Source organism: Haliotis cracherodii, unplaced genomic scaffold (assembly GCF_022045235.1).
Source record: "Haliotis cracherodii isolate W230 unplaced genomic scaffold, xgHalCrac1.p SCAF_7, whole genome shotgun sequence".
Lineage (NCBI taxonomy): Eukaryota > Metazoa > Mollusca > Gastropoda > Lepetellida > Haliotidae > Haliotis > Haliotis cracherodii.
The window spans coordinates 24081509-24107112 of record NW_027266330.1 but is presented as its reverse complement, the minus strand read 5'-3'; the positions used below and the strand labels follow the sequence as shown (position 1 = coordinate 24107112).

General features: G+C 40.2%; 1 protein-coding gene across 23 annotated transcripts in view; it reads right to left on the bottom strand.

Moving 5' to 3' along the window:
• The window catches only part of LOC139447229 (uncharacterized), an 87026-nt gene extending 67257 nt beyond the window's left edge, over positions 1 to 19769 (bottom strand). For 18 of the 23 annotated variants that reach the window (XM_071228466.1, XM_071228474.1, XM_071228473.1 and 15 more), the window contains exon 1: positions 18559 to 19769. In XM_071228466.1, coding sequence (XP_071084567.1) covers positions 18559 to 19423 — 865 coding nt within the window. In that variant the 5' untranslated portion in view covers positions 19424 to 19769. Of the gene's footprint in view, positions 1 to 2889; positions 3582 to 8356; positions 8843 to 10164; positions 11081 to 13484; positions 14000 to 18558 lie in introns of those variants that run through there. The other 5 variants (XM_071228488.1, XM_071228484.1, XM_071228469.1 and 2 more) reach the window with 5 other exon arrangements.
• Between the last annotated feature and the right edge of the window lie 5835 nt (positions 19770 to 25604).

The following is a 25604-nucleotide window of genomic DNA, read 5'->3' as shown; positions in this document are numbered from 1 at the left end:
TCATCACTGAATCTTAACACGGCTAAAGGACACAACTCAGTGCAGTTAATTGTAAAACCTCGCCATGGTCTCTTGTATTGAATAACCACACCTAACAGAAGAATCTGCCCAAAACAAATATCCTCAAGAAGACAAGGAGCACGATTTCTTTAGGCGTCACTGAATCTTAACACGGCTAAGGGACACAACTCAGTGCAGTTAATTGTAAAACCTCGCCATGGTCTCTTGTATTGAATAAACACACCTAACAAGAATCTGCCCCAAACAAATATCCTCAAGAAGCCATGGAGCAAGTTTTCTTATGGCGTAGATAGTTCTGCTGGTAGTTGTACACCTTGCCGCACACACAGGGGTACACAATGTGCTTGTGTATGGCGTTCGTGTGGTTCCACCGTGCACTATGACAGGCAAACACCTTCTCGCAGTGAGGACAAGGGAAGTTACGCTTCCCAGACTCAAAACAACGACTTCGACCAACTGAAATTTTCGGGACAAAAGCTTGCTGAACATAGGCCTGCTGAACTTGCTGAACCAAAGATCGAATACCTGAAAGTAACAAAAAGCCATTTTCTAATCTGCTGACATAATTTAAGTACCTTATTCTACACAGCTAGAACACAATCAGACCTGGTGAAGTAAGTTTCCAACTGAACGAAAAAAGAACAATTTGGAACAAATCAATATTTTCAATGTAACAAATGTTATATTTGGGATAACACTTTCTTAGTAAAGTGCAGATTCTCATACTTTTTTGGGTTGAGTCAGATTCGGGATTCAAACCCACACCGCCAGAGTGAGGAACCAAGTCAGTGATCTAACCTACTCAGACACCGAGGCTTCCACTCAATCTTTCCAATGTTTTGCTGTACCAATCTGGTATAATTAGTTGCCAAGTTGATTTTCCCATGCATACGTTCGTCATCAACAAAGGGACAGAAATGAAACATCGACATCTTTCAGACTGAAAAAAGTCTTCCATCACTACAGATAACCTTCATAAGGATTAATTGTTTACAGATTTAGCTGTATAAACTCTAGATTTGGTCAAATTCTGTTTCAAGCTTGGTCTGTCTGGACAAAGAGGAGGTATTCTCATTCCACACCTTAGAATTCTATGTGTACATTGTCAATGTGACAAAGGGAGGTGATAAAGCAGTTATCAACTCTCAACACATATCTGTTCTAAGTAATAAACCCAACGAAGCAACACCTTTCATCCATCTTTCTGTGGTGAGTGAGTATGGTTTTACACTGCTTGAAGCAATATTCCAGCAACACAACGACAGGGGGGACACCAGAAATGGGCTTCACACATTGTACCCATGTCGGAGAATCGAACCCAGGTCTTCAGCGTGACGAGCGACACACTAACCACTAAGCTACCCGACTGCCCTTCTTTCTAAGGTGGAATCCTTCAGTACCACAGTGATTTTCAAGTACAAAAACAGCAGGATCCTTATCAACCAAAGCACAAGGGTCAATTTCAAAACCATTATGTCACAGCCTTTAATGGACAGATACCATGTACGTTTTACATATAATCGCAAATGAATTTTGAAATGGTTCAGGGCACAAATATTAACTTAACATTTGCAACACCTCACTTTATTTCATTATTGGATACAGATCATGTAAGAAATTAACACAATCTTCAATTAAACATGATTATCATAACATACAGATTGAAACATTATACATATTATATTCAATGTAGTTGCTGTACATATCTGTCACATGAACCTCTCGTATCACGGTTGTCTGTTGAGTGCGTGAGTGAGTATGGTTTAACACCGCTTTTAGCAATATTCCAGCAATATCACGGCAGGGGACACCAGAAATGGGCTTCACACATTGTATCCATGTCGGGAATCGAACCCGGGTCTTCGGCGTGACGAGCGAACGCTTTAACCACTAGGCTACCCGACCGCCCCAGTTGTCTGTTGAATTCAGTGTCTGTTGGAACACTATATGAACTAACTACAGTAAAGTACGGTTATAACAAACTCAAAGGGACAACTAATTTTAGTTCGTCATATCCATCGTTCATCATACGCATTTCGACCATTAGACACAAGGGACCATAATTTGAGTTTGCTATATCCGTTGTTTTGATATAAGCATGTTCGTTATATCCATCAATTTTATATGAAAAAATATACAGCAAATGGCCAGGACCAGACAAACAGTAAGTTATATCCATCAGTTCGTTATTAACGTAATTTACTGTACATCTACTTACTATGCACTAAATGTTTGTGTTAATTTTTGAGCTGAAACATTCTAGTAAGTATCCATACATCCAACCTCGATGGCCGTATCCATTTTACAATACTCATTCTTCAGTCGTCATCGGCTGTGGGCCGATAGCTAAGAACTTTGAAAATTTGTTTCAGTTACCCTTATCCAGCCTTGGTTTTAGGTTGGAAGGTATCATCGAGGGTCACAAATGCCGCTTATGACACTCTCAAATCATCCCTTATGTTATGTTGGTATGTGAAGGGCATTAATTCCTTCCGAACAGCTCAAAGTACTGACATTGGGGATGGATATATGAAGACCAAATGAAGGTCAAAATGTCCTGACTGGATACGAGTCAGGGCTCGATTTCGCAACCTGTTATTAAAATATCACTTATATTTACGCACCAAGTGCATGTGAGAAATAAATAATTTTGTGTCAGACTAACCCTTACTTGTCCAAACAAAATTGATCTTTGAGCCCACTCAATACCTCTGAAGTTCACTTACAATACTACATCACTAATCTGTGTTGTGTGTATTTGTCATGCTTTCTTAGGTTTGACATCAAACAGTGGGTACTTCAAGTCAAACAGTGGGTACTTCAAGATTATGTGCACATGTTCCCAGAGTCCTACAGTCCCTACCAAACCGCCCAATAGTAAAGGTATCCTAAGGACTAGTAGAATTTGCCATGTTAAAGGTTTTGCTATATGCTATCATCATAAGGACTAGTGGACTGAAACTGTTAGTAGGAACACAGCAATGTGACATAAATCTATGTGACACTGGCAGCAGACCGGCCTGTTTCAACTTTGATAAATTTATGGGACCAAGGTGCAGCCTGGTTTTGTTTGGTGCCACTTGGTTTTCATGTCAACATGCAACTGGTGCAGGTTAAATCAAGTTCCTTAAATCGAGCCGTGTGGTTCATATTGAAACTGAGACTGATGCTGACGCCAGTCTTTTGTTTGGTGCCACTAGGTTTTCATGTCAACATGCACCTAGTGCAAGTTAAATCAAGTTCCTTAAATTGAGCCCTGCGGTTCATTTTGAAACTGAGACTGATGCTGACCCCAGTCTAAATACACATGGCACAGGACTTCTTGTGTCGGAGATAGCTCTGCTGATAGCTGTACACCTTCCCACACACACAGTTATACACTTTGTTCTTATGGATGGCATTCACATGATTCCATCGGGCGCTGCTGCAGGCGAACACTTTCTCACAATTTGGACATGGGAAATTCTTTGTGTCTTTCCGCGGGACTGGCGGAGAGAAATAGTAATTGCCATCCTGAAAACTCGCAAATGGATTTGAGCTGCTGTCGAATTTCTGATTATCTGAAAACAACAAGAACTTTGTGTCTTCATTGGAGGCAAATATTCCTGCGACTTCATCGTACAACATGATAATCATACAGTGACGACCTTGTATATTTTCTTAGGGGGGCCAAAGACCCTCAGGCCTTGAGTGAGTGAGTGAGTATGGTTTGACGCCGCTTTTAGCAATATTCCAGCAATATCACGGCGGTGGGACACCAGAAATGAGCTTCACACATTGTACTCATGTCGGGAATCGAACCCGGGTCTTCGGCATGACAAGCGAACGCTTTAACCACTAGGTTACCCGACTGCCCCCCCAGACCTTGAGAAACATGGGGCCTTGTATGAACAATGTAGGGCATACAAAATATATGCAGCATTCAATATTGTACTGTCGCAACTGTTGATTTTTTAACTTGACACCAATATTTCGTTTTCATCATATTATTTGGCACCTTTGGCCTTAGGTTACAATTTGTTGCACACCATTAAATTTGTCAACATAAAAAAACAAACATAAGAGGTACTCTAATAAAAAAAAAGGGGATTGGGGTTTAGAAAGAAGGACTAATTATTATTTTTTTAGTTTTTATAAGACATTATTTATTAGTTTAGGGGTTGTTTTGCATTTCCACTCTTATAAACTCACTAAATGCACTTTCGTTCAAGTTCCACTGTCTTCTTCGTCCTTATAAACGATATCACAAAGTGATGTCATTATATATCCAAGCCTTTTGTAGCCAGATCTGGAGTAGCTAACTCTCAAACTAACACGAGTCAAAACCAGCAAAAACATGTAGCAGGATACCTACAACAACTTATGTTTTTTTGCTTGTAGTGGCCATGATTTTACAATGCAAAAAAACAGCCCACATGACATCTAATATACACATACAGGCAGGATTGTGCCAATCTGGTCTACTGATCATGTGCTTTCATTAAAGGCCAACTGACCCTCCCAGCATCACCAACTGAATACAGTGCATCTGTAATAATACTCTTCAAACCACCACGAGACCCGTGAAGATTCCGGGGAATAGGTCTTCAGCAACCCATGCTTGCCGTAAAAGGTGACTATGCTTGTCATAAAAGGCGATTAACGGGATCGGGTGATTAGACTCGCTGATTTGGTTGATGAATGTCATCGTGTCCCAATTGTGTGGATCGATGCTTGTGATGTCAATCACTGGACTGTCTGGTCCAGACTCGATTATTTACAGACCGTCGTTGTATAACTGGAATATTGCTGAGTGCGGCGTTACACAACAAACAAACAAACAAACAAACAAACAAAAATGTAATAATACTCTTCAAACGACCACGAGATGAGAACACAGATGTACACAGCACTGATGCAATCAATAACCAATGAATAGGAAGCAATTAATCCTCATTTTCACAGAATGGCTTCCGATGTTATAATACTGGCACATGACAACTGGAACACATCTTTTTATGCCTCAAGTAACTTGTAAAGTAATTGTACGTTTTCCCGCACACACAGACATGTGTGACCTTCTCATGGATTGCAAGGACGTGTTTACGTCTGGCACTAGCATCGGAGAACACTTTGTCACACTGACGGCAAAAACATCCTCCCTTACGCTTGGTCGAGTTTCTCCTACCACTATCTGTCTCATTCTGAAAATAACCAGCTTGCATATTGCTGTGCAGATCGTCCACAATCCTGTTAAAATCTGAAAGTAACAAAAAAGGTTGTTGCTAGTTGAACCTATTTTCTGGAGGTGTCTCTTCCAAGAATATTGACGTCACCACTTACACATTCAAAAAACTCGATCACAAAACTGAATTATGGGATTAGGAACAACCACAAACAACAAAGTTCTGACGAAACTAGTATCAATTTCAATTGATTTCCTCAATGATTGATTGGTTGGTTTCAGTTTCCAATCAAGGAATTAATAATTAAATTTATGACTGATTATTTTCCAATTCATATTAATGAATCTGAAGATAAAATGAGACCAAATGAACATAAAAGCACAAAAGTGAACACGCGCGTTGGGTTAGCAATATTCCAGCAATATCACGGCAGGGGGGAACAAGAAAGGGGCTTCACTCATTGTACATGTGGGGATTCGAACCCGGGTCTTTGGTGTGACAAGCAAACCCTTTAACCACTCGGCCACCCCACCGCCTTAAAAGCACAAGAAGCCTGACAACAGGCTAGTTTATGTTGCAATGCCACCTTGTCAATGGTCTTGTGTTGAACAGAACAGAAATATCAGCCTTGAGTTTTTCTATTGGAAAGACAGTGAGGATTGCTCTCGGCTTATGATTATTTTCATAATCATTCGTAAATCAATCCACTCCCTTCTCAGACAAAATGATTGATGTCCAACACATAATCACATCCTGGACTGGGGGAAACACCATGAAATTATTGTCTTCATGATGTAAAAAGTCATCAACAATGAATGCAGAAAATGAAGTCTCATGAAAAACACACTAAAATCAATGAAGGTTATCCCATCACTATCAATCAAAGAATATGAATTTACTGCACAGCTGCCAACATCTGATGGCATATCGGACAAATCTTCAACATGTGTTGTGTTGCCTGGTAACCACAGTAATGAGTGATACAGTGGGGGGACTTTAACCTTTCTAACAGTTTCCATACAGGAGATTAACAATTCATCATTTGGAAACTTTGTTCATCTAATTAACACAGGAGTTGAAAGCGTACATACAGAGCGAGGGAGGGAGGGTGTTTGGTTTAACACCACTTTGAACAGTACTGCAGTTATATCATAGCGTGTCAGCTTAATATGGGAGGAATGCCTGAGGTGATGCAGGTCCAGGTATGGTACAGACAAACCCAGAAACATTATTGGGGCAAACTGGGATTCAAACTCACTATCATAGGTTCCGGGCATGCCCCAAGGACACAGTGAATTGCAGCACCTTTGACAACTGGGCCACCTGTGCCACCAAAAGTGTACAGTTGAGGTGAAATTGGGTTTAACGTCGCATCCAAGATTATTGCACTTATATAGCGCTGTGCATACACGTGTGAGTGTGTGTGGCTGCTTGTACTAGTCCGGACTGATGATGATTTATAGTGCTAGCTCACGGACATACCATTCCGCAGTTTAACATGAATTCCCCACTCAGACACAGTATACTGACTCCGAGCCGACCAGTCCTTGTTTTAGCCCCTTAATGCTGAGCGCCAGACGGTAACAACAAGTACCATCTTTTAACGTCTTTTGGTATGACGCGGCCGGGGATCGAACCCGGACCTTCCACTCTCCAGGCGGACCCTCTACCACAAGACCACGAAGGACGTAAAAAGTGTATAGAAGATAATTAATAATTTAAATAAGCAAACGCAAAAATTATCTTCTTTTTCAAGATAAGGAAATATTTTTAAGAAATTTAGGACAGCTGTTGAAAGTGTGTCATAACCAGATAATGAGCATGATGTCAGTTCAAATCTGCCCAAACACACACAAGGTCAGTCAACAGTCCAGCTAGTCAAAGGGAGATAACTTTTGAAGGAAATCCTTCAATTGCAAAGGTTATATAGTTTCCAGGCTGGTGCATTTCATAGGTGAAATAAAACACAATAAATGAATTTATTCAACTAGGCCATCCTAATTCTTGAGTAGTACAGTATGTGACTTAACTGCTAGAAAACCACACAATTACTAATGTTGAGACAAGCAGATTAGTGGCCATGTCTAACCCCTTAGATAACACACAAGCCAAGTTCACATGAGGTCCAAAAGTATTATTAAGCAAGTAATCTCATGAGAAAAGTTAACTGAAGACGACAAATCAATACACAGGACTGGAAACATAATATCTCTCTCGCTGCTACAACAGTCCCCTTGGCCCACGGTTCACCGAATTTGAATAACAGCCTTCTGCAATATGACATACTTGCTCTCTGCAGCGGCCTTGTCAAGCATGTCGCTCCCTGTCCCAGCAACGAGTCTAGTGTCTACACCTGCCTGCCCACGTCACTGGTGTCAGAAGGAACCAAGCTAGCTCTTTGGGGAAGCATATTTCAGTGTATAACACTCAATAATGAACCATTTGAAAAGTTCAACCCTGAACTTACAACATTTTCGATCATAAAACACAGAAGTAGGTATAGCCCTGAGTCTGGCTGCCAGTCTAACTCAACAAGAGGCAAGTCAAAAGGTCTTTTCAACAAACCAAGCGCTACAATTCTACACCCGGATTTTAGGTCAGGTTTACACTCGCAGCCACAAAGAGACAAACACGCCTTGACAACATGCTGACACGAATACACTGAGTACACACACATAGCCAGAGCTAGAATCATATCTATGGTAGTATTTTCATTTTGATGACAGCAACATTAAAAAATGACCATAAAAAATATTGAAAGTCTTTAAAACATTTATTCATCCTTACCACATACATGAAAAATTACCGTCCAGTTACTCAAACCTTTTACAGATCAACTGAGTATTAACTTATCACCAGATATTCAGTTCAGTTGAGTAAGTGTTGAAATTAGATACCAAACAATTTTATGGTAGCAAACCAGAATCTTAGGCAGCAATTTTGCTAATTGTAACCATGATACCCAAGTGCTACAAAGTTGGTTGGTTGGTTTGCTGTTTAACACCGCACTCAGCAATATTCCAGCTATATGACGGCGGACTGTAAATAATTGAGTCTGGACCAGACAATCCAGTCATTGATATCATGAGCATCGATCCATGCAATTTGGATCAATGACATGCATCAACCAAGTCAGCGAGTCTGACCACCCGATCCCGTTAGTTGCCTTTTACGGCAAGCATGGGTTGCTGAAGACCTATTCTACCCCGGAATCTTCATGGGTCTGATCAAAGTTAATCTTCATGTTAACACATAAGTTGATACAGAATATGGCGCCTGTCGTCCCATGAAAAGACTTCAAGGTACAACACATTTCTTTTGGTGTTTCTGTAGGGCAGGTTTCGATGAGTACACTCTTCCACACACATTACATGACAACTTCACTTTCTCGTGAATGGACTTTACATGGTACCATCGAGAACTGAAGTTCCGAAATACTTTATCACACTGAGAACAAGGGAAACAGTGGTCTCTGGGCTTTTGACTCACGCCTTTATTTCCCATAAAACTGGGATGTGTTCTATGGTAAGTGCTGGGGAAGGGAGGAAACTGTGTTGAACTATTTGGAGAAAATGAAACTGGATTTGAAGGGCCTCCAAAATTCTCCTGGGCCATTGAATGTATCATTTCCGGAGACCTCCAACTATTATGATAATCTGAAAGCAAGAAAAGGTTGACTTCAATTTTTCTGCCAGTCACAGATCTTAAAGACCGATTCAAAGTAAAAAGAAAGTTTTCAGAAACATGCCTTGGGAAAAGTAATATACTGTTTCCCTGTGCACTACAAGCTATTAATAAATTATTTTCTAAAATACGTCTTTGTGAATTCTGTCTAATGATAAATATTTCTTGGCTTAACCAAGGCATTTTTCAAACAATGATTGCCCACACTTCCCTATCGTTAACCAAGGTTAATCTCAAGGGCAAAAAGTTCAAAATTGCTGATACGCTATTTGTGTGACTACTACTGAAAATGAATAAATGAAAATACAGACTTCAAAAGAAATTGATATATTTATTCTTTGAAAAAAAATCTCAGTACATATTCTTAGCAAAATATGAGACAAGTTTCTTTTTCTTCTTCTATCATCAGTGTCGGAATGTACAATCATCAACAAAAATGTTCGACGCCAACATTTGTATCAACATCTTTGCTGTGTATAAAATTTGAGTGAGTGAGTGAGTTGGGTTTTACGCCACTTTTAACAGTATTCCAGTTATATCGCGGCATGTCAGCTTAATGTGGGAGGAGAGCCCGGAGTGATGCAGGTCTCAGACGTTTACCACTTCGGTGAAACCCACGAGCACGGGTATGGTGCTGACAAACCTAGAAACATAATCGGGACGAACCGGGATTCGAACCCACAATCATAGGTTTCAGGCGTGCCCAAGGGACGCAACTCTGCACAGCGAATCGCGGCGCCTTAGACGACTGGGCCACCCGTGCCCCTGTATAAAATTTGAGCATGAGTAAGTGGGTGAATGAGTATGGTTTTGCGCCGCTTTAAGCAATATTCCAGCAACATCACGGCGGGGGACACCAGAAATGGGCTTCACACATTGTACCCATGTCGGGAATCGAACCCGGGTCTTTTGTGTGACGAGCTAACGCTTTAACCACTAGGCTACCCGACCGCCCCGGCAAGGACAACAGGACTAGTTCTCTTTTCTAACGCTGCATGGTCCTTAATTTCAAATATCCAAGGTACACCCACACTTGCTCCATCTTCCCTACTCAAGGGAGTTAACTGACTATAAAAGTCCAACCCTTGCCAAACTAGGCTGGAATTAGGGAGTTATATTTTGGCGGGACTAACAAGTAGATGCACAGTCCAATGAAAATTGCGTAACGAAATCTACATTCGGTTCGTAAACTGCCCTGCAGGTTACAGTAGATTACAAGATTTGCAAAGCATCTTCATGTTTTTAAACAAGGCACTCACGTGATTGGATGCACTTCGCAAAGTAAGAACCCTTATATTAAAAAATAGAGTTTGATTATCAATCAGTCAGTCTTGACTTGGCACCACAATTTTTTTAAGCAAATGCAAATAGCATGAGAGGTGGAATGTGACTGGTCAATAGGAGGGACATAGAAGGGACATAACTCATAATAGCCACTGGTGGCGCTACAATCAAGCCCAGAAAATCCAGCCTAGTTCGGCAATAGGAAACTGGACTTTTAGTCCGTAAAGTCCCTTGCCTCGGGAAATGCACTTGCCCGTACAGCACAATCATAAAATGTCCAATTGTCTTTGAAAATTTAGGGTTTTTTTTTTTTTAAATTGATGGGCTAACAGCACAAGCACTAGTTCATTTGTAAAGACTGTTTTTCAGTCAGTGCAACATCCCTCTTCATTACCATCTTGGCCAACAGAAACATGGAAGTGGTGGCGCCACCATGATCAAGCCTCACAAGCATTTGTCAAGCTGGCCACCATATGTCAAGTCCTGCTAAGCCTCAAGTATGTAAGTCTCACACCCAAGTAAGGAATCCTGTATCGCTCTGTATATATATCGGGTCACACATAACCGCTATGTCCCAAATATAATCCCAGTCCTGACAGTTCATCCCTCCTGTCCTTGTACATGCTCTATCCCCAACCCAAGGATACAATGTTTCTTATGTCTCAAGTAAGCAGGTTTAGAAGAATACGTCCTCCCACACACACACGAAAAGGTGACTTTCTCATGAATAGACTTCACGTGATACCACTTGCTGCTTTTGTTCCTGAACACTTTGCCACATATCTCGCAGACGTACGTCTTCGGGGATAACAACTCATTGGGGAATAAATGTTTCGTAAACTCATTTTGTCTGAACGACGCTAAGTCAATGCTCCCTGCTTGATTTCCCTGCGGCCCTTGCTGAGAGTTCCAACTAACATCAACATCTGAAAGTAACAAAAACTTGGTCTAAGTTCCTTGAGAAGGAAGCGTCGTTTGTACACCACATTACCATCATCTACTTCAGGTCGTGCTGAGTATCGCCTGACATTTCGCGATACAACACGTATCACGATACTGACTCATGATACCACTGGTATCACGATACACAACAAATAGTAAGAAATTATCTGTATTCCTGAAATACAACTCTAAAACCCTCCTTCTTAGTGAGATGTGTTGACATGATTGTCATATTCCACTGTAACACATAACTGCTCGACACAATCTGCAAACAACCATTTATCTGTTTAAGGACTTTTCCAAACTAAATTTGCCAAGCTGAAAACTTAAATACAATGGGTGCTTCCACTATTACACCCTGTCCTTGTGCCCTGCTTTTAGAGACGCTATGCTACTTCAGCCGAAGTGGTAGGCAACTCCATCGGTTCCTGTTCTAATATTGCACATCGCTAGCCAACAAACTGACGAATGAGTACCGACTACCAAAGTATTGTAATCATAGGCATAGCCCTAACTATGGATTTTGTATATGTATTACATTGCATTATTAAGAACTTGAGTTAGAAAGCAGAAAAAGACCAAATTCTGTACGACCATTTAAGTTTTCAAAGCCCATTCACGTTGATATTACTAAAGCGATATAATTACTGCGTACTGACCTCCTGCCAAAATCTGCCTGCCTACCGATGAATGATAACTTCTATCAAGACACCCGTCATTGTATGAAGATATTTGCTACGGGATATCACTATTGAAGAGCTAATGGCTACTTAACCAGAGACATTTTTATATACTTCAAACACCACAGAGAACCTTTGTCACAAATAATAAGGTTCTATTCTCAGGTGGAACCATATAAGAAAAATAACACTGGCATCAGAAAACTGCCCATGTGGATATGCAAGAAGATAGGATAGTCACCTACAGAAAATAAAATCATTTTTACAAGTTAATTGTCACCTTTCTTGATCCTGAACCAAACTGAGCATCACGCTAATCTACATTAACTTGAGTGAAGCAACAACTGCCTGACGACCCGATCCTGTTATTATATAGTGTTAGTTGCCTCTTACGAGTGAGTGAGTGAGTTGGGTTTAACGCCGTTTTTAACAGTATTCCAGTTATATCGCGGTGTGTCAGCTTAATGTGGGAGGAAAGCCCAAAGTGATGCAGGTCTCAGAGACGTTTACCACTTCGATGAAACCCACGAGCACGGGTATGGTGCTGACAAACCTAGAAACATAATCAGGGCAAACCGGGATTCGTACCCATAGTCATAGGTTTCTGGCGTGCCCAAGGGACGCAACTCTGCACAGCAAATCGCGGCGCCTTAGTCGACTGGGCCACCTGTGCCACCTGCCTCTTACGACATCGATGACAATAGTGAACAAGACAACAAGGCAGCAGCCAGGCTGGGTGACTTTTATTTTTAGGTCCATTGTCATCGATATTTTTAATACCATCAGGTATGTAGTGACTTAACTGTTCCGCAAGTTTCTTGGAGTACTCAAACCATAATACCCTTGAAAGGCTGTTCAGTGGTTTAGTTTGATGGTTTAGTTGTTCTACGGACATGTTCAAGTTGTATCTAAGACGCCTAAATATAATGCCTCGACAGGCCAACCATTGTTTGTATAACGAGTAATGGGGTATGATGACACGCAATCAACCAAGTCGAACCACAGATCCTCATTTTAGTCAATTTTATAACAAGCTAAGGGAACAGGGGATCAATTCTGCCCCAGAAAACTGTCAGGTGGACTCAGTAATGAATGGATGTTCTCCACCAAAACCAGCAATATTCTAGTTGTTATGGCAACTATCTCCAACTGTTAAATTGATTGATCAAACTTGTCAGTCATACAGGAGGGTCTGTAGGAGACATGTACACCAGAATACCCAAATGTTTACAACTGAGAGAATGCAGAGTTGGGTTTTGAGGCACTTTTACCAATATTCCAGCAATATCATGTCAGGGACACCAGATATGGGCTTCACACATTGTACCTGTGTGGGGTGCCCTATGTTTCAACAGCACAAAGTAAGTCCTTATAAATGCAGCACTGGAGCAATCATTCCAACATGCGAGTAAGGTTTAAGTGATGATGTTTCTTTACTAATTTATGGCGCTGAAAACGACGAGTCAAAGATAGTATTCTCCCCAAAACATATTTCAGCTTGCTCTTACTTTCAGCATTGGTTGGTTTATGAAAATCTCAGCTGTTTCGTCAGGTCACAAGCAGATCAAGGACACCTTTAATGTACTTCCAGACTGAGTCCGCCCATACGTAACAGTTAATCTTCATAAGTGGGAATAAACCAAGACACCCAATGGAGCTTGCACTTGAACAAACGTGCCACCCAAATGTTCACAGCTTACATTCAAGATCATTGTTTCTCTGTATTATCAACATGGCCACTTGATTTCTTATGTCGATCCAATCCCGTTTTGTAAGCATATGTCAACCCACAGGAACAGGCATAGGTGATCCCTCTGTGTTGGGAGTTGAGGTGCTCATCTTTCTTCTGTTTGGTTGCGAAGTACTTTCCACATTCCTCACACTGGGCTGTCTTTTTCCTTTCTACAAACTGACTGAACAACATTTGACAGGATCTAGACTCGACATGCTTGACTAGGTTTTCTTTCAACATATACTGCAGGTGACATTTGGAGCAGACGTGAGATTCATCACTCCTGTGAAAGGTCAAATGGGATCTTAAATCCTTGTCCACTTCAAACAATTCTGCACAGTCAGCAAAAATACATGCCAACTTGTTTCCCAGACCAGCAGACAGAGCATTGACGCGTGTTCCAAAGGGCAGAGAAACATTACTGACATTTGGGTAAGAGTTATGTCCCCTGGTCCAACTTTCATCTTGGGATGCCCATGCTTGGAAGAGTTCTGTGCAGAGGAAAATTGTAATCAGTCATCTTCTGGTCACATGATGCTCCTTCAATCATGTCTTTGGAAAAGAATTCAATAACCGCTTCCAAAAAGCTCAAATGCTTCGCATGCAAAAGTGCACAGGTCAAGAAACATGTAATACCCCAAAGCCATTTTGACATCAAGCATGTTTTGTCGCCATTCAAATCTTGAAATAAATGACAGCCAACACATACGGGCTTAAGTCAATTGTGTAATGATTGTACCATATGGAAGTCATGACGATAAAGCCATAGAAATTACAGAATCAGAAGGCAACGTGGGGTAGCTAATTCTGATTGACAGTCTGCCTGTCCCATCATAATAGTAAGGAATTCACTTGTTCAACAAAGGTTCAAATCGTTTTAACATCACACATAACTTTCAAACACCATGAATCCACTAACCCCACCGTGTGAGGAATTCTTCAAACTATTGTTTATCATGTATTAAGTAAAGTGAGCCTGTCATAGAAGCACAGAAACATTGCAATCAGTGTTCCTGCAAGTAGTATCCGCAAGTCAAAGCACCAACAGCACCAGGCATTGCCAGGCACGCATACATTACTGGAATATGTGTATAAAATGTAGAATATAAATCAACAGAATAAAACAAGAACTATTGTGTAGCAGGTCATAGAAAAATATGCAAAACAAGTCTCGTCTTTCACTGTCAAACTTACTTGACAAGCAAAAGTCATTACATTGTCCAATGTTTAAAAGTATTACTCCAAGATGAATAAGCCGAAGATCATTTTCCACAGTTCAGAAATACTTATTCGATATGGATGAAGGCTGGAACAATTCAAGTATTTTTAAAGCAATGAACTATGCCAACACAAATTACATGTTGAGGTTCTGTACCAATACAAGATGAAGGGTACATGAATATCATCACAATTAGTTTTAGCAGTTTTGACATGTTTTTCAGATTGAACAAAGAAAAATCAGATTAAAATCAATGTACTTTTTACATAAAATTTCTAACACCATTATTCTTAAATGTTCAGTGTATCATAATGTGGTTAGAATATAGGACAAATAATATTTATTCAGTGAACAGTTCCAGCCTCTGAAGCTTTGGGAGGCCACATTATTTTTTCGCAACCAAGGGATGTACCATAGTCAAACAAATAAAACCCAACTATATTGGTATATCAAAGTATTTTTCTGTTGTGATGTGTTTTGGATGATATAGTGTGTTCCTTCCTTGTCTGTTGTCAATCTCATAGTATTTTCCTGTCAACTTCCTATCCAACCTCATAGTCTTTCCCCTGTCAACTTCAACCGGACAATATTATCCTATCCACACAAGAGACTCTGCAAAGAATATGGTGAGGAAGGTGCAAATATGTCTTCATCTTTGGGATTTATTTGTGTTGAATCTGGTACAGAACTTATTTTGCACTATTTTACTATTGTTTCGACCTGATCTATCGTTGAGCTTGAGGACGTCCTAGCCCAGGCCACAGTTGAATCAGGAAGCTAGTGTGTGGACTTACCTTGTGATGCCAGGAACCATGCCCCCTTCATCGCTGTACTGTGGCTCTGGGTGTGTCAACATGACAAGTGACAAGATGGATCGAGAAATTTTAATCTAAGTTTCATAACAGACTTATTTATTTGAGATTATTTGTATTATCTGGATCGATTTTGTCACTTGTAGAACTAAATGTCAAAAAATAATTTGAGCAATGTTGCGACAAATTAACACATTGCTTAAACATGATACAATTAACATTGCTCAATTGTCCAATCCAGGACAATGGCTTAATATAACCATTACTTTACAAAGAAATATTCGGCTAAACCACCTAGCCATGACAATGTGCATCAGCTATAAAATTGGAATATTTGAATATTACACAATGTCCTAGATTGGACACAGTACATGATAGTATATCGCAGATCACAGTTTACTCTGGTTACTTAATATCAATAATGAAATTGATCTGGATAAAAATACTTTTTGTTAAGTCTTTTTTTCCAACTTTTTGGCACAATACAAAGAGTAAACAGTGATGCCTGTTAAAATCAAGAAACATTTGAGCCAGTGCTAAATCATTCATCATTATCCATTGAAATCAACAACACCGTGTTTAATTGTTTTGTTTAACGTCTCAGACAGCAACATTTCAGATGTATGACGTAGGTCTGTAAAGAGTTGAGTCTGGACCAGATAATCCAGTGATTGATGTTACGACCAACGACCCATTTCGTTGGGTTACGATGACAATCGACCATGTCAGACCACCAGTACAACCAAGAAAGATCGCTGGGGACCTATTCTGACCCAGAAACCCAACAGAGACACACCAATAGAATCTTACCCTGTGTAAAGACATTTACACAATTTAACCCCATTAGAATGTCTGGGATTTATTTTAAGTATAACCACACAAAATAATACTCAAATTTGACAAACATTCTGATTGACACCATGAAGCAACTTAGAAACAAAAGCTTTGTCTCATCCAGTGATTTCAACAATGTAGAATATTCGAGCACTGTTCAAATAGGAATTGCTGGTCACTGCCAAGGATATTATATTGCAGATATATGGATCGATTGTTGATGCAAAGATGGAAATATCCTTTAGTCAACAGGCAGCAGCTTCAGAGCTTTGGATAAGCATTTTTTAGTAATTGAGTTTTTACTCTAGGGTTTCGATCTTAATTGAGTTATTACATTTTCATTGGGTAACTAATATTTGTCCACTCATCTATTCATGACACCATTATTTTTTTCCTAAAATTAGTGAACATTTTAAGATTTAAAAAAAAAAAAATTAATGTTTTAGATGAATATAACTGTTTTAAACATATAGGCTTGACTCGGAAAGTAAATTAGTTCGTAAATGTGTTTCGGAAATTGGCTCCTTTGTACACATGCAAAAAAAGCTTCATTGGGTATTTACACATGCTGTTTTTATACATTTGAGTTTTTCATTTAATGCATGCGTTTCTGTCCCCACGTTAATGGAAAGCAATAGGGTTTTGAATATATGGGGGGGGGGGTGGGGTTGTAATTTACGCAAGTTTTAGAGGTTAGAGGGCATTCATTTATTTTTATTACCCACCTGTTTCTTGACATTTGGTTTTTTCACTTGAAACCTGTTTTGTAACAATCCCTGCTTACGGCTCCCTCTCCGGGAAGCCATTTTATGTTTACAAAATCTATCATTGTAAAAAGGCGCTACTGTTTAAATACCAATCAGCGACTAATTAAGATACATCATTTACACAGACTAGGCATGTGCTTTTCAATTGCCATCAATCAGTATGTTTGTTGCAGAAGCTTTTCCAAATATAACTGTCGGTAAGTGAATTTGGCAATCAGCTGATACACAATAATTTTATCTGACGGTTGTAATAAACGCGATCGTTTTATCTAATAGTTGTAATTTATGCAATAATTTTATTTCAATAGCACTTATAGTTTTTGTTGCGTAGTTGATACTCTAGGATTTGATTTGTCTGCATATTTCTGTTTATTTAATGCATATTCTATGCAAATACGCAGCTTATTTCGAGCTCTGATCGTCACAGATCAAGGATAAATTTAGTTTCCTTGTTCTGTCTCCCTTTTATCATCCTGTAACCATAGTAAGTGAACAAAATGTTTGAATTCATATTTGAACTTGCTTATCTCCTACTTACATAGTAAGTGCTTGGTTGCTTTTAGCAAATGTTCCAGCAACAGGTGGCTGTACCAGGTGGTGAGATCGACCCAGAGCCTTCAGCGTGACAAGCCAATGATTGAACCACTTAGCTGCCCCCCCCCCTCTGCCCCTATGGTGTCATTCCGTATATCTATAGTTGCCTTATACATGGGGTCGCTTTATAGAAGGTGATATATGGTATATCCCTGCCTATACCATGTATATTGGTATTATTTCTACCAGCACACCTATGTACTTCTATTTGATAACTATGATTGAAATGGGCCTTAGGATGTCCCTTTTCTGTTAACCTTTCCTCACATATTTTTTAAAGAGAAAGTTTTAGCATGATGTACCTTTTGGAAACATATTTTGTGCTATTTCCGGGACATACTTTTACCTGGTACTTTCATTCCCCCAACCCCTCAACATGTTTAAATATGTCAAAATAGAAAAATATTATACTTTTGCCACTCATTTTGCTTATTAATGTATCTAAATTTATGGGTTAGGGTTATTTTTTTCACATGGGCCAAACTATTTGGTCTGAAGTCAAATTCATAGGTAAATAATCATAAATACTTTGTGTATGATTTTCACTGTTCTTAAGCGTTCTAAACCTTACAATTCCATTGGAGTGAGGGTTTTAATGCCGCTTTTAGCAATTTTCCAGCTATATCACGACTGGGAACACCAGAAATGGACTTCACACATTGTACCCATGTGGGAAATCGAACCCAGGTTTTCGGTGTGACGATAAAACTCCTTCACCACTACATGCACTAGGCTACCCTTCCACCCACTCCCCCACACAGCAAACAATTCCATTGGAAATGACCAGCAATTCTCCAAAAGGAAGAAACTTTGGAGATAATTACCGTCATTGCTGTAATCTGCTTCGTTATCATCGCCGTCATCGTTTTCATCTTGGAATACTAAAAAGTCATCTGCACTTTGGTCACCATATCTTGCTTGACTAGTACTGGGTTCGGCGAAATCTGGCACATGTGGAACGTTTTGATGGAAGGACGATGACGAAGAACCGGGTGATTGAGAATGTGATGATTGTGGATGAGAGAGTCGATCAAGAGCTGCTTGGGACGTTTGCGTATGAGGTACATCTGATGAATAATCTATTTGCATGTATGGAGTCTCTTTCTTTGGCACAATGTCGTCAGGTTCTATTTCTATTAAATCTGGATCTTCTGGTTCTAGTTTCACATTCACTGGCGTGTCATTTTGTTGAGATTTTGACTGTATGTTTGGAGACTGACGTGGAGAGATATGAGGTTGTGAGCGACGATGAACGGGAGATCTGGGTCTTGGAGACTCAGAATAAGAAGTCCTAATGCTTTTAGCAGGTGGTTGTGACACTGACACTTCGTGATGCCTTTTGAATTGATTTAACACAGGTGTTGAATGTTGCATTTCGGAGATAGTCATATTGTTGGAATTGTAATTGTCATTTTCTTGAGGCATTAAAGTCCGATCAACATCAAACACTGACAATTTTAATGTTTTGCTTTCACTTTTTGATATAATGCTTGCATCAGACGACACACCGTCGACTTTAAACGTCAATTTGTTTGAGCGTAACACCACCTGCACACTGGCATCTTGAGTTGTGCCATACGAGTTCACGGATGCCGGGAATTCAAGATTAGATCTTGGACCTCGTTTCAGCGTAGAAAACAGATCACACAAATCCACTGGGATTGTGAATTCTAATGTTTCGATGAACATTGTTGTACTATAAAAACAACTTCCCTGCAGTATTTTAAAACACAGCAACCTTTCGGCAATCACAGATCTCTTTGTAGCGAGCTATATTATGTCGATCTTCAAATCTAGGTCAATCCCCGAAACGAAATCACATCATGGCAGACAGGTGCGCGATCACTTTAGCTTGTAGCATGGCGTTATGTTCACTCCCTTCTCCGAAATACACTTCATTTGATGCATGCGTGTTTGCGAAGGAAGTCTTCAACTGTCTAAACACAAACTGATCGGGGTGACCGCCTTTCTTCTTAACATTTCATAACGCTTTATCTTCGAACGCGGCAAGTCTTCGAGCACAAAGCGCGCTGTCTTCCGTGATTTCCGGTTTAAGCCAGAAACTACTTTCCTACAAACGATTTAGATATAAATAGCCTCCCTGAGGGCGAATCTAAACGGGTGGGATTGAATTGTTTGGTTCTCAATTATAAAATAAATAATATCGGGTTTTTTATAAACTTTGGTCTACATCATACATATATAAAATTCAATTTTTACTGAGTATGTGCGAGGAAAGGGTCCATTAATTTAATCAGTTAATAGCAGTGTTACTTCCCGTTTATGTACATGCAGGAAGCTAATCAGTCAGCTAGCCTGTCGTCATTTTCTGTTTATAGGTTGTCCACCTACTCGTGACCAACAAGTACTGGCAAGGCTATTTCTACATGCAAAATTATGCTGACGCAGGGGGGCTCTATATGGAGTTTGTTTTGAAGCCAATTTGTGAGTTTTGTTCCGAGTGATCTTCACTGATATTACAATAAAGGACATATTACTTCTGCATCTGTTAGACGTCCCAATCGTACAACACTGACTACCAAACTCGTACAGAGCTGACAACCAAACTCGTGCAGCGTTGCAACAAATACATGAGACCTGTGAAAATCCGGGGTAGAATAGGTCTTCAGCAACCCATGCCGTAAAGGGCGACTATGCTTGTCGTAAGAGGCGACTAACGGGATCGAGTGGTCAGGCTCGTTGACTTGGTTGATGCATGTCATCGATCCCAATTGCGTGGATCAATGCTCATGATGTCAATCACTGGATTGTCTGGTCCAGACTCGAATATTTACATACCGCCGTCATATAGCTGGAATATTGCTAAGTGCGGCGTTAAACAACAAACAAACACACAAATCATGATGTCAATCACTGGATCGTCTGGTCCAGACTCGATTATTTACAGACTGCCGTCATATAGCTGGAATATTGCTAAGTGCGGCGTTAAACAACAAACAAACACACAAATCATGATGTCAATCACTGGATCGTCTGGTCCAGACTCGATTATTCACAGACTGCCGTCATATAGCTGGAATATTGCTGAGTGCTGCGTTAAACAACAAACAAACACACAAATCATGATGTCAATCACTGGATCGTCTGGTCCAGACTCGATTATTTACAGACCGCCGTCATATAGCAGGAATATTGCTAAGTGCGGCGTTAAACAACAAACAAACACACAAATCATGATGTCAATTACTGGATCGTCTGGTCCAGACTCGATTATTCACAGACTGCCGTCATATAGCTGGAATATTGCTAAGTGCGGCGTTAAACAACAAACAAACACACAAATCATGATGTCAATCACTGGATCGTCTGGTCCAGACTCGATTATTTACAGACCGCCGTCATATAGCTGGAATATTGCTAAGTGCGGCGTTAAACAACAAACAAACACACAAATCATGATGTCAATCACTGGATCGTCTGGTCCAGACTCGATTATTCACAGACTGCCGTCATATAGCTGGAATATTGCTAAGTGCGGCGTTAAACAACAAACAAACACACAAATCATGATGTCAATCACTGGATTGTCTGGTCAGACTCGATTATTCACAGACTGCCGTCATATAGCTGGAATATTGCTGAGTGCTGCGTTAAACAACAAATAAAACAAAACAAATACACGAAGAGGGGATGCTCTCACAAATGAATATGATGTTGAACAATTTCAGGCACCTACATCGTACGCATTGCAATATTGTACATGCTAGGGTTGGGACGGGTAACTTGGGTCGGGTGGGTCCTGAGTAGGACCCGGGTACCAATAGGACTACCCGGACCCGTGGTTAGTCCCGTGGTATATTGTTTAATTACAAAAACTCACTATAGCTCAGTGGTTATACACTACACTACATGTCGCAAATGTTCGCATTTACTTCTGACGATACACACATTCCTTTTGACTTGCTGCATATGTTTGAGTAAAGATAACGTCTAAGTCAACTTCCGTGTACGCATGATCTGATCGTTTGATACATGTATGTATCTTAATAGCTTTGGCCAGGGCTGCGGTTAAACAATTCCCAATCAGCCATTTTGTTCCCAACTCTTGAGACCTGCAGTGCATGGGTACACGAGTTGATAAAAGTGGACAATTTCCGAGGCTTGCCGAGGATTTTTGCCACTTTTATCAACGAGTGTTGATATATTTGATATCAAAAGACACGAGGTGAGATTTTATTTATCATCCAACATCATTCTTTCAACTTTTTCAATTTGTAGAAAGTAATTAGCAGTGTCTTCAGTGTAAAAAGTACAGCAAACAGCTTCAGTAGCAGTGCCATTAGTGATGTCATTTGATTGTGACGTTATGGTAACCAGTGACGTCACAATGGTCTGCAAAGCATTGTGATGTAATTTCATTGCAGCGATATCTAAAGTGTAGATATCGCTTGATCTCATCCAAGCGATATCTCCTAGGGGAGCAAGTTTTGGATGATAAATAGGGGGTCGGATACCTGGGCCCTGTTCCACAAAGCGATCTTAGTGCTAAGTCTGTCGTAAGTCTATGTTAAAGTATGGGAGTTACGATCATCTTAGCGCTACGATCGCATTGCTGTGACGATTCTGACGAAAGACAAGCATCTGTCTATGTGGACGTTGACGGTTCTGATGATGAGGTTGTTGTAACAACCAGCTTGGACACTGATGAAAATGAGGGATACACTGATAAAAACACACACGTAATTGTCGATGTGAGGCATACGGAGCATATACATGTAGCGTACACCATATCTAACAATAACACATGACTACACACTTTCCGTGGTCGGTTTCAAATATCAAAGCGCTTGTCAAGTTACAGGGAAATGTAACGTAATTAATACATACCGTATTCGACATAATAAGCGCCAAGGGCGCACTCACAATTATAAATAGGGGGCTCTTAATAGAATAGTATTTGGGGGAAAAACAACAGGGTTAAAAGATCGTGGTTTATGCTGACAGCCTGAAATGTTTATAATACGACAGATGTATTTTTCCAGAATCTAATTCACAATTAAGGATGCATATGTTATATAACACACGTATTATACACGAATAAATAAGTCTTGTGTATATTGATCAATCGGAAGGGGTGCTAACTGGGATTGTTCACTAGCCAATATATTAGCAAATATCGCCATGGGCGCTTATTAGAGCGGGGCGCTTATTACGTCGAATACGGTAAGTAAACTCGCTTAGACGGTGATTTCAAATTGTGAACTGACTGTGGAATATAACCATTTGTATCCTTCAGGTCTTTCTAAAAAAGATGTTCCCGAGGTTGAACGTTTTAACATGGAACATCTTTCGTTTCTGTTATCCCCATAGCTAGGGCATACCAGAGGGTAATGAGTGAGTGAGTGGGTGGGTGGTTGAGTGTGTGTGTGAGTAGGGTTTCACGCCGCTTCTAGCAATATAGCACCGCCTCCATGGTTGAAGGGACGTTGAAAGATGGCACTTGTTGTTGCCCTGCTTGTCACTCGACATTAAGGGGCTAAAGCAAGGATTGGTCGGCTCGGAGTCAGTCTACTGTGTCTGTGTGGGGTATTCATGTAAAACTGCGGCATGGTATCTAAGTGGCCTTGCACTATAAAATCGGCATTAGTGAGTGACTATAGTACATGCGCACGCGCAAACACACGCACACACACGTGCGGTGCATGTTGCTATATAAGTTCAATAATCGTGAACGCGACGTTAAACCCATTTTCACATCACCCCCAGAAAAAAGGGTCCCGGTGACACCAGGAATGAGCTTCACACATTTATACCCATGTGGTAAATCGAACCCGGGCATTCGGCGTAACGAGCGAACACTTCAGCCACTTTACTAACCCACATGTACCACAAATGTACGGAGGGCACCTTCACAATGGTGACCATGAGAACAAGTGGCACAATTAGAAATACATCGTCAGGATTTATCGACATTTAGTGACAATCGAGCCTGGGGCGACAGTGGATTATTTGAAAGAATTACATTTCTAGTGGCAAGTGAAGAATTTTTTTAAATTGGAAAATTAACATTATGATATTGTGGTTGAGCCTTCTAATTTCTTGATTGGTTTGAGGATTCTTGAAAAAGGAAAATGGTAACATGATGTAATTTACAAAGTTAAACTCATTCCTGTGTTTGTTTGTTTAGTGCCGCACTCCGCATTACTCCAGCTATATGAGGGCGGTCTGTAATTAATCGAGTCTGGACCAGACTATCCAGTGATTGACATGAACATCGATCCAGCAGTTGGGATACGATGACATGCATAAACCAAATCAGCAAACCTGGCTACCCAAACCCTTTACTCGCCTCTTTCGACAAGCATAGTCGCTTTTTGCGGAAAGCAAGGGTTGCTGAAGACCTATTCTACACTGGATCTTCACATCATTAGTCACTAAATGTTATTTTAAGGGAACATTTCTCCCCATAAACCTTCTAGATGTATCTGCATTTAGATAACTACAGTCAAGCCTGAGGTCCCAGGCCTCAAGTCAATACAAATGTTTCGTCTCGAAAATATAGCGAATGTCTTGAATTATGCCTTTTTATAATTACTAGTAATTTTACTGACGCTTCAAGCTTTTGGATCCATCGCCAAGCCGCGCGCGTTGTGTACCAAGGGAGATAATAAATATGTCGTGTCTCGACAGCCGATATTTCTGTACCGTCAGTACTGCTGCTACGCGGTCACCCACGAAATAACGAGATCCCATTTTGACAACATACCTCTAAAACTGCTCACAATTTTACTTTGTTCTGTACAACATTAATTAATAAACAATATTATTCTCCCGCTCGGAAATTTATTTCCTTGCCAGGCGAGATTCATTGTATTTAATGAAGATCACGTGAACCAATCAGATCTCATCATTCTGAGGTATGATAAGATGCGCGATGCTATCCCATGTTATTACATTTATAAATAGTATAACATCCCGCGTTAGGTTTTATACCATGCACCGGAAAAAAATTAAAACAAATTCAAAACTGAGTGAAAACAGCGGTTCGATTGAGCTGAGGTAAACTTGTGCTATGTCGCATTACTTTCGTTTCCTCGGAAAAAGCATGAGGCTATTTGCTTTACTTCGAAGCGGGGTTTAAGTTTTTTTTTTATGCAGCCTGTCTTGCTCGGGGCGGGATTTAAGGGACTAATTCTTCCGCTGAGAAATGTATTTCCTTCCAAAGCGGGATACAAATATTGTATCAAGATCACGTGGATCAATCAGAACTCATCTTTCTGATTTGGCGGTATGATAATAGAGTTTCAATACCTCACATAATGAGACGTTTTGAATTAATATGTAACTATATATGCATTAATTGTTTGATAGGCATTTCTTAGAAGGTGACGGATGTCAAAGTAGACACAATTTAAGGAGAACAAAATAATAATAATAATAATCATCATCATCATACTACTACTACTACTACTACTACTACTACTATTGGGAGAGTACCCGGGTTTGCTACCAGGAATACAGCCCTTCTGACAATCTGGGTAATGCAGAAGGCTGCAGTGTTGGGGAGCCTTCACATTCTCCGAAAATTTCTTGGTGGGTTTGACAAGGCAACGCTTCCTGGGAGAAGTCCCATTTGCTGTCTGGGCTGCGTGTAGAGGGGGCAAGGGCCCTGAGCTGATGATGAGCCTAACCAGCCTGACTGTGCCAGGATCACCCAAACCCTCTTTGCTGCATTTTTTTATTTTAATCTGTAAATAATAATAACTATTATGCACTTAAATCTATAAGCCTACACTACATGAATGCTCACAGCGTTACATAAAATAGAGAAAAACTTTGCTGATACAAGGTCATAGATTCGAGAAAAACAAATGTGGCAGTTGGTGTTGATTTTAAATTTGATGAAAGA